At 46.0% G+C, this 9772-nt stretch overlaps 2 protein-coding genes across 2 annotated transcripts; one reads left to right on the top strand and one right to left on the bottom strand.

Moving 5' to 3' along the window:
• Nucleotides 1-1025: 1025 nt before the first annotated feature.
• Nucleotides 1026-5005, bottom strand: LOC311208630 (uncharacterized protein). Its single transcript, XM_084285473.1, has 5 exons — nt 4983-5005; nt 4407-4562; nt 3191-3319; nt 2949-3086; nt 1026-2730 (listed from the first exon to the last, which is right to left on the bottom strand). Exons 1-5 carry the CDS (start codon nt 4983-4985, stop codon nt 2641-2643), a joined length of 516 nt encoding a protein of 171 aa, XP_084141599.1. The 5' UTR covers nt 4986-5005; the 3' UTR covers nt 1026-2640.
• A 2454-nt stretch (nt 5006-7459) lies between these two features.
• Nucleotides 7460-9529, top strand: BBS12 (Bardet-Biedl syndrome 12; the record flags this gene model as incomplete). The annotated part of the gene is made up of 1 exon (XM_084285538.1): nt 7460-9529. Exon 1 carries the CDS (start codon nt 7472-7474, stop codon nt 9527-9529), a length of 2058 nt encoding a protein of 685 aa, XP_084141664.1. The 5' UTR covers nt 7460-7471.
• Between the last annotated feature and the right edge of the window lie 243 nt (nt 9530-9772).

Below are 9772 nucleotides of genomic sequence, written 5' to 3'. Positions count from 1 at the left end.
TCCAAGCCTCCTAAAAGCGCCCCAGCTTTCATGTTAGGTTTATTTTTTAGTAATGAGTGAATGGGAAGGGTAGAAGAGGGGTGCAAATAATCCATCTTCTCTAGAGACACGGCTTGATTTAGGGTAAGTTACTTGAGCAGTCACTAGAACAGAGCCAGGAAAAACATCTGCTTGGGTATGTTCCCAACTCATCGAGCCGAGCGCCTCCAGCCCAGCAAAAGGGTGAATTACTGCATGTGCAGTTCAGTTCCCCACAAAAGCCGAGCTCTGAGCTCAGCCAGGCTCCTTTTCCTCCACCACGTATAGAGATGTAAACGAATACACTTCTGAAGGTGTGGGAAGGATTCGCAGTGACACTAAAAATCATTTGCAGAGAACCACAACAGGGCTGTGGGCTGCTGTCCGTGTTGCTGTTAGTCCTCCTGCATGCCTTGTGGCTGAAGGGGGGACAAGATCTCCCTCGCCATAACGCACACTGAGGCAGCGTGAGGCACTTGTTCTGTTACGTTACTGCGTGCAAGCTTGGCACTAATTGAGGCACCTTCCAACATTCCAGACTCGAGAGATTAATGTGCAAGCCAGAAATAAAATTTCCTCCTCAGTAGGTATGACTGCATGTCTTTTTCCTCCCTTCAGAAGAAAAGTAACAGGATTAGAACAGGAAGGGAGCTGTGACATGCATCATAGGTAGGTAAACAACAGTCATCAATCTCTTCCTGTGGTGGTGTTGAAAGTACAGTCACTCTAATAGGCGCTGGGATTCCCCATAATCAACTAGAACTTCAAGTTTCCCTTTCTGGTGATAATGGGTCAGTACTAGAAACTTTTAATCAGCGTAGTGGAAGAGGGAGAAGGATTATGTGATAGACAGTTGAACCTAGGAATTTCTCTCTTAGAAAGAGAAGATAAAGCAAAAATGTACTTGGTAAACTGCTTAACGCTTCAAAGTTATTTTTGAAAACTTAATTTTCATTGTGAGCACACAACGTCGTTAACTTGCAAAACAGTTTTATTTCACACTATACAAAGTTAACAGACATTTAAAAAAGCGTACAGGTACATCTACTGCCACCGAGCATGTTAATTAGGGGACTTCACAGATAGATCTCTGGTGGGTTTTTAGGGCCCTATGCAATCCCTGTTCCCCCACACATTTAAGCCTACTTCTGTATAGGTTAGAGAGGGTTTGCTCAGAGAGCGTAGTTCAGAGCACAAAACTCAGAGGACTTGGACAGAATGTGCCAGCTCCGCATCTGTATGCCAGGAAGAAATGTAAATGAACACTTCCCCTTTCCACTGCTGAAACTAATTCTCCCCCTGCTGGGCCCTTACAGAAGCAGCTGTAGCAGGGAGACAGTCCAGGAGCTGTCTCTTCCTTTCTCCTACAGAGACAAACCTTGCTAGTGGCTGTGAAGCATCTGGAGCTGTTTGGAGGAAAGAGGGATCTTAGCCCATACTGGTGGAACTCTGTCCTTTCCCTCCTCTTCCCACTGAACCCTTTCCTGACATTTTGCTACCTAGTTGCTGCTGTGAGCAGGAACAAACTCTCCAAACAGCTTTTAGAGGGAGAGAGGTGGCTTAGGGTTATAGGATTTCCTTGCAGTTTTGAAGCTGATTGTCTAATCTGGACCCGAGGATAAACCCTCCTTGCAGGAGCGCGTAGTTAGATGTCACGTTGTGCATCACTGTCACGTTGTCAGCATGGATGCTAAGTCCTGGACAAAAGATACTCAAGAAAACGAAAATACTCCTTAGAAATTAATTAGAAATAGTGACGTCTGAAAAGAATTTGGATTGCATGGCTCTAAATATCTTCCCTGTTTCACAGCTGTCTCGGGTGAGCTCTTTTTTCACTTCAGATGCCAATCCTCCCTGCCACTTGACTGTGAATAGCCTGGGAGATAATTTACCACAGCGTGCCCTAGAACTGAGCATTCAGTAACCTTTGATACTGCAACCAGGTGAGACTCAATTAAACCAGGCTTCAGATGATCGGATGATGGAACAGCTAAACAAAAGAACTAAAACTGGTTGCCTACATTTGCTTCCCTTGAGGTCCAAAACCAAATCACCATGAGAATAGTGTTTCATGCAGAAATAAATATGCAATTGATTTCAGAGTCTTTTATGGAAAGCAACAGAAGGACAGAAATACCACAAGATAACCTAAAAGCCTTAAAAGGAATAAAAATACTGTGCTTGTACTTTCATTCTTTAAGGTGTTATAAGCTAATCTCTTTATTATGTAGCCTTAGGAAAGTCAGACTTGGTGTTTTCCAGCCGCAGTGGTAACCTTCACGTCTCAGGCAAGATGTTGTTCACTTTTTTCAGTTAAATAGTTAGGACACAGCGTTTTTTATCCAAGATGGCATCACTGACATCCTCAGCTGGGGGCCAGGGCTAAAGGGACCTTACCTTGCAGGTTCAGTTCATCCTTCCTTTTCATTTCTGCAGTACCTCACTTGAACAGTTCTTTTGGGTACTGAAGCCCCCTTTCCCCGATTAACTTTGCTGAAAAAGAAGAATGAGCCAAAATTCTGTCGTTTCAGACTTGGCATATAATATGCAGGGGAGACAAACCCATTTTTAAGTCTTTTCCAGGTTATCTTTTAGAGCAGCTGTAAAGCAAGGCAACAAATACTAATATAAGCTCGTTTTCTTCATGATTCTTAAAAATTCTTGCTCGCTCACTTCTCCATCTCCATCTCGATCAGCTTCGTCGATCATTTCCTACAAAACATATTGTACACCTGGTCAGGCACGGGGCTTGACTCTAAACACAAAATCTTTTTGTTACAAAACAAATCAGAAGTACTTCATACAAAACCATAACTATGTATTTGATTATTCCGCACACTTCTAACCTCTCAGCTCTTTTCATATAGGCATGAATTTCCACAACGATTGGTCCATTCCTAGTAGAAAACCTCTGGCAAGTCAGACTTTACCTGAAGTTCTTCATCTGTTAAGTTTTCTCCCAGCTCTTTGGCAACCCTTTTCAAGTTTTTGAATGAAATCTTTCCTGTGCCATCATCATCAAATAACCTGAAAGCTTTCAAAATTTCTTCCTTTGAATCCTTTTCACTCTAAAATGAAAGTACAACATATATTAATTAAACACCTGCTATTAATATATCCCTTTATGGTATTTTTTTATTCCAAGATTATTTTTTTTTTTAACAATTCCTACCATTTTTTGTGTCATCATAGCCAAAAAGTCTTCGAAGTCAATGGTTCCACTTCCTTCTTTGTCAATATCTGCTATCATTTTCTTAATTTCTTCTTTCTTTGGCTCAAAGCCTAAGGCACGCATCGCAACCTGTGCCAAAAAGCAATTCTGTTAGGGGGCCACCAAAATTCTAGTGGCAGCAGCTGCATTAAAGGCCTTTTAATTTCTTCTTCCAAAACTGTAATGACAACTCACTGCAAGGAAGACCTTCCCACAGCTCTTGCTTGTTTCATCTTTCCAATTACTAACAGTGTAGGTTTGATGTTTGTAAGACTCCAGATTTATTTTGTCTTTGGATCTATGTGGAACATGGATCTATTTCTGAAACTAAGGGAAACTTTTTGTCACATTTACGTAAAAGTTCCAACTACATTTCTGAACTACAGATTGGTTTTCAGCCTAGCTCCTAAAAGGGACATCAAGGGGGAGGATCAGGGATGTGATTTCATTCCATCTGAAATTTAGGGCAGAATGCCTATTAGTTTTGATTACATGTGGTTAACTTAGGCAATCCAGTACACAGATAGAAGAAAACCAGATGTATAGGCACTTTTGGCTACATGGGGAGGCAACTGACAATACTCCATAAATTTCTCAGCTTCAGCAAATCAAACAGTGAGTGTTGTGCTAGTCAAGGAAAAAGAAAGACTTTCTGAGGCTTACACAACACAAGCAAAATACTGCTGTAAGAACAGATAGCGCTTAATATTAATGTTGTTCAAAACCAAGCTCTGTAACAATGACTTAAGTACTGATAAAACGCTTAGTCATTTCCTAATCCTGGTTCACCACAGAACTTGAGGAAGATTTGACCTGTGAACGTTCATTGTTCCTATATGATCTAGTGGAAATACAGGGCACGGCAGAAATTTTGTTGCTGAACACTCTTCTACTGGAAAGTGCCAACTCACCAAAAATTTCACATCCTCAGATATTAAAAGCTACTTGGCCAACTGTGCATGTATTAGAGAAGCCTGCCTGCTCTGTATTGCATGCAGATCTTGCTTAGGGTAACTGTGAAATACACCCCAAATTTGGCCCTGAGAGCAAGCCGTGACTGTTGTTCATACCCCAAAGCCATTTCAGAATAAAGCAGGTTAGGGCTGGGCACACAGAAAACGCAGCTACGATTGTGTGCCCAACGATACTTCCATCCAAGGAAAAGCAGTGAGAGAACCTTAAGTTCTTTCACGTCGATGCTGCCAGATCCATCGGTATCGAACAAGTCGAAAGCCTCTCTGATCTCCTGCTTTTGCTCTTCTGTAAGTTCGGGTTTCAGGCCGCTTTTCTTCCGCTGGGTCGTGCCTAAGCCAGGTTTCCTGTAGTTGGATGCCTTCAGAAAGAGGAGAGAACGAGCAACTGAGAAAATTCACAACACAGCTACTGTGCAAGGAGCGATAGCGAAGCTGTAGGGAATTGAGAGGTGTTCTTTAGGGCAACTGGCAGACCGCGGCTGGGTGCATTTTCCTGGATGATTCTAGAAGGAAACCGAGCTGGGGGCTGTGCGAGGAGGGGGGAAGCGCCCGGGCTTCGTGTTTTAAACCGCGATCGCCGCTCACAGCTCGGACCTGGCTCACAGGTGCCCGCCCTGGCAGTGCCTAAGGCCCCCCGCACCCCCTGCCCGTGGCTTAGCCCTGTCAGGGCCAGTTGCAGCCCCCTCCGCCTGTGTAACGACCCCAGGCTTTAACGGTTATAACGGTCATAACGGGGCCGCCCCGCCCGCCCGCCCGCCCGCCCGCCCCCCGGCGCTCACCATCTGCCCGCCGCCGCCGCTTCCCAACGCCGGGCGGAAGATGCTTCGGCGCCGCCACGAGCAACCACCAATGAGCGAGCCGGGGCGCGCCGGGGACCCGCCCCTTTCCCCAGATCGGACCAATGGGGAGCTCGGAGGGCTCGTGAGGTCAGCGCGAAGGCGGGGTGGGCGGCAGGGAAATGGCGGCCGGGCCGGTAACCTGGCAACGGCGGGGGCGGCTCATGGCGGCGGGGGCGGGTGCCCCCCGCTCCTGGCTGATCTCTGCCTTCTGACCCCAAACCTGCTCCCCCCGCTCGTTGTCCTTCCCCCCACACGGGGTGGAAATAAAGGTAAGAGGGCAGGGGGTGGCGGGGAGGGACAGAAGCTGGGTTTGGGGTCCGGTGGTTCCTGCAGCAGGTCGGTCTGTGGCGGGAGCGTGCCGAGGTAAGGAGCGTAAACACAGCGGGGAAAGAGCACCGGGGCCCAGGACACGCACGCCACGGACTGTGCAGGCAGTGACATAAAAACATCATTTTCTGTCAGCATGTGCCCTGCCTTCGTCTGTCTTTGCCCTTGGTCCGTTTGGTTTGGGTTTATGGACCTACGGGGATACAGCCTGGCAGCCCAAACAGCGACAGTCCTGCAGTATGGGTATAAAGGTGCAAGGCAGAGGCACGTTCTTCAGCTACGATTTCAGAAGGTTTTGGGTAAGTGACTTGTAGTTGGCTGCGTTGAGGTTTGGTGGCAGCATGGCTTTGATGGCAGGAGCTGCACTAACACTGCCCTGGCTCCACGCACGTGGAGATCACGACGCCCTACAGGTCCGGCAGCAGCTCGTGGTGCTGAGCCCAGCCCGTGTTCGGAACCGGCCGGAGAGCACGAAGCTCGCTGTGCTGGAAAATGGAAAAGCCCTTCCCAGCTGTCCTTCCGTGTCTCCCACCAAAGCAGGGGCATGGCCCGTCCACGTAGTTACTGTATCTATGTCTCAAAGTTTACAAAGAGAACCACAAATTGGTTATCTGATCTTTCTGTCAAAGCAAGCACACTCCAAGAAGCAATCATCAGCAGTTGAGAACTTCTTGAATTCTGAAGAAGTGATGTCAAAAAACACTGTCATAGTACATCCTTAAAAAAAAGTCAGCTGGAATGTAGGGGAAACATGTTTCATTATCAGATTCTGTGGGCCAATGATCTTTTTTGTTTGTTTCAACACAAACTAGCTGTGGCAGTAAGCTAAGGTTCCCGTTAAGAAAAAACAGGCTTTCAAAAAAAAATATTACTGGAAGTACAGATACGGATACAATGCATGCCTAGACTCTAGTCACAAGAGACTGCCAAGAAAAATTTCCAAAAAATCCTTAAGCATGTTGGATGAAGGTTTTCAGTTGTGCACTCCCAGTACAGCTTCAAAGTCAAAAGTACTGATTACAGATAACTTAAAAAAAAAAATAAATAAATTCTTGATTAATGGTTATTTTGGTACTTGAAGATACTTCTAGTAACTAAAGGTTTTGTTTTGTTTTGTTTTGTTTTTGTCAATTCAGGCTACAGTAGAACTTTGGGTCTATTAGCACACGGTGGTTATTTCTGACTGCCCACTCTACTTCTTAAATTCCTGCTTTGGCTTCATTTGAGTTAGTATTTGGTTGGCCTTTCACGAAGTAGAGTAGCAAAAGAGGTTTTGAATTGACAACAGTTCTACAAAGGAGGTGAAATATTATTTGAATCTGAACATAAAAAATGTAAGAGCTATGACTTTTTAATTCTTTGTGTGTGTACTTTTTTCATTAAAAATAAAAAAAGTGCTATAGTTTAATCCATGTGGTCTGCCACAGGAGTGTGGTATGGGGCGTATTTCAAAGGAGAGAAGATGTATTTTTGGCACGTTAAAACCACGTAGTACGCCAAAACCTAGAAGTCTTGGCAGTTTGCTTTGTGAGGTATAAAGAGATGGCCTTCCTTTTCATGCATATTAAATGGAGTATTTATGTATGTTAAATGGAATAAATAGAATTTGGAATAAAATGAATTTGTTGGAATAAAGGAAGTTTTTTATATTTGTCCAGATTTGGAGGGTAAATTCAGCGGTATCGCTATTGGTACCAAGGTGCATCTGCGCAGAGCGTTTGGTTTTGCGTGCAGTTGTCCATTCTGCCTGAGGGAACTGTTGCCCTAAGGAAGACAGCTGAAATTCCAGATAGCAAGTCACGAGAGAAGTGGTAGTTCTGTAAGATCTGGGCTGCTTCACGTCTAAGAAACCGCTGGAATTAACGGCATTTTACTATCTGCTAGAAAAAAAATCCATGGTATTTTATCAATGCATCATTTCAGCAACTATGTATCTCATAGTCAATGCACAGCATAAAGGACTGTTTTATGCAGAGTGCCTCACAGAAGAGCTCTGTTCAGTATTCAGCTGTTAATGTAGTTATTTTGAGATGTGTCCTCTGGAGTACTGTGAGGGTGGGACAATCAGTTTGTGTTCCGTTTGCAGATGCTGCCCGCTGGCCATGGCTTTCAGGGATGTGAATTCGAGAAGACATATAGGACTTCAGCAGCTCTCATCCTTGGCATCAGCTGGAAGAACGTTACTGGGGCCAATGAAATCCTGTAAATTCGTAGTGGATGAAAGCACCAACCAAAGCATGTTGATTTGTTCTGCTGTCAGACTGATCGAAAGTTTGGATTTAAGTAGTGCTGCCGGACAGCTTCTAAATGAAACCATTCAGGCGCAAAACAAGGAGTTTAAAACTGGGATGAGCACCCTGTTGTTTCTTGTTGGTGCATGGAGCAATGCCGTCCTGGAGTGCCTCCAGCAGAACGTTCCTGTTTCAGCAATAGTGTCAGTGATGTCAGAGGGGCTGAACTCCTGCTGTGAGAAAGTCCAGTGTCTTCAGATATCAGTACATGATGTAAATAAAGAGCTGTGTTCTAGCAGCGTTAGGCCAAACACTTCTAGCAGCAAAACTTACGAGGTTGCATGTGACAGTTTTCTAAATCCTCAGATTTTTCTGTGCCTTCAGAAAGAAGTTTCTCCATCAAAAGAACTTGTTCCAAGAAATTCTTGTTCCCATCAAGAAGCTGACAGTAATCTTAATAAGGGCCTGGTTTCACCTTTGGCTGACTGCAAACAGAAAAGATTAACCCACAGCAGATACTTCAGTGCTCTAGCAACAAGCCCTTCTTCGAGTCAGCTCGATGATTCTCAGGTATGCCTCTCAGGACAGTCAGCACATCCGTGTGCGTGTTATGGTTTAGGACACCTGGCAAGAGCTCTGAGCCATGGCAATGAGCCTAACATGAAATTGCTTAAAAGCATCGTTGCGTATCAACATGAGCGAGCAGAATGTAGTGGCTCTAACCAATTCAATATTGCAGAAGTCGTGACGTGCTGTTTACCTGGGCTGCCTGAAAGCTATTCTTGCGTTTGCCCGGGTTTTGTCACCTTAGTATCCCCAGAACAAGCCGCAGTTATCAAACACCTTGGAGACAAACCCCTTCGGATTCTGCTGACGGAGGGTGACCTGACTGAAGCGTATCGCCACCTAGGCTTTACCAAGCCACGCAACGTCAGGACCGTGTTGGAGCGTCCTGACCTGCAGGCGGGCAGACCAGGAGACGTGTGGCTAAATACATCATTAGATATTCTAACGCGCTCCCAAGTGAGCTTAGTTTTGGTCAAAGGGCACGTGTGTGAAAACCTACTGGACAGGTGCGTGGCGAACAAGATTCTGGTGATCGGCTCCGTGCCTCAGAAGGTGCTGAGTGCCTTTGGGGAGGCCAGCGGAGCCCAGCCCGTGACGTACCTCACCCAGCTGAGCGCCTCCTGCGTGGGCAGCGGCGCCCAGCTGGAGCTGTGGACGGCCAGCGACGGGCGCGCGATGGACCTGGGTGAGCTGGTGCCCGTCAGGATAAGGGTGCGAGGTCTCGCCCTGCTCACGGCCGTGCTTACCACTGCCGTGCCCGCAAAGATGCAGCTCGTGGAAGACCGGTTCTGGACTTTGGTGTACCGACTGCACCACGCTCTCAGGGACGGGAAGGTTTTCCTCGGTGGGGGCGCAGTTGAGCTCTTATGCCTGAGTCACAGTCAGGCGCTGGCAGAGCAGACTTTAAAGCTAGCAAATAAAAAGCCTGTGAAAGAATTTCACGGCCCTTGGCTGGCAGCATCTTCAGCAGAGTATAAACCAGTTGTGCTTCAGGCGTTAGCAACTGGCTGGAGCCAGTATCTTGCAGCAGTTATGTGCAACACTGCAAAAGCAACGTCGCTTTTTGAAGCACAGACCTTAATTGAGCATCACCTCAAAAAAGCAGCTGACTGTGGCTCTCCCTCAGCATACGTACTGAAAGAGTTTCAGAAAGGTGGTATGTTCCGAGGTGGTCCTTTTCCCTCCACGGGCAGTGCAGAGGGCTGTAGGGTTTATGATAATGTTACAGCCAAGACAGAGGCGTGGCGGAGAGCTCTAGACCTGGTGCTGCTGGTGCTTCAGACAGATGCTGAAATTATCTCAGGTCCCCAAAGCAATCAGCTGTTAAATTCACCTGCATCAAGTGAATTTATGTTTTTGTAGGACTTGTAGGATTTTTTTTTAACAAGTCCATGAGTCGGTGCATGGAAGAAGTCCAGGTACGATCTGCACTTCTTCATCAAGTCATAGAGCAAGCATTTAGGTGTGGTTATGACTTGAGCATGTGGAACAGTGGAAATCTGCCTGTGAAACAGTAACAAGGTAGATCCAATTTCCCATTTCTAGAGATGAGTTAAATAGCAAACAAAACTCACTTGCGGGCTAACCTCTAACCGCAGCTGTGCG

Source organism: Netta rufina (genome assembly GCF_964035555.1).
Source record: "Netta rufina genome assembly, chromosome: 4".
Taxonomy (NCBI): Eukaryota; Metazoa; Chordata; class Aves; order Anseriformes; family Anatidae; genus Netta; species Netta rufina.
Note: the sequence above shows the minus strand (reverse complement) of the source record. Positions and strands in the feature narration are given on the sequence as shown.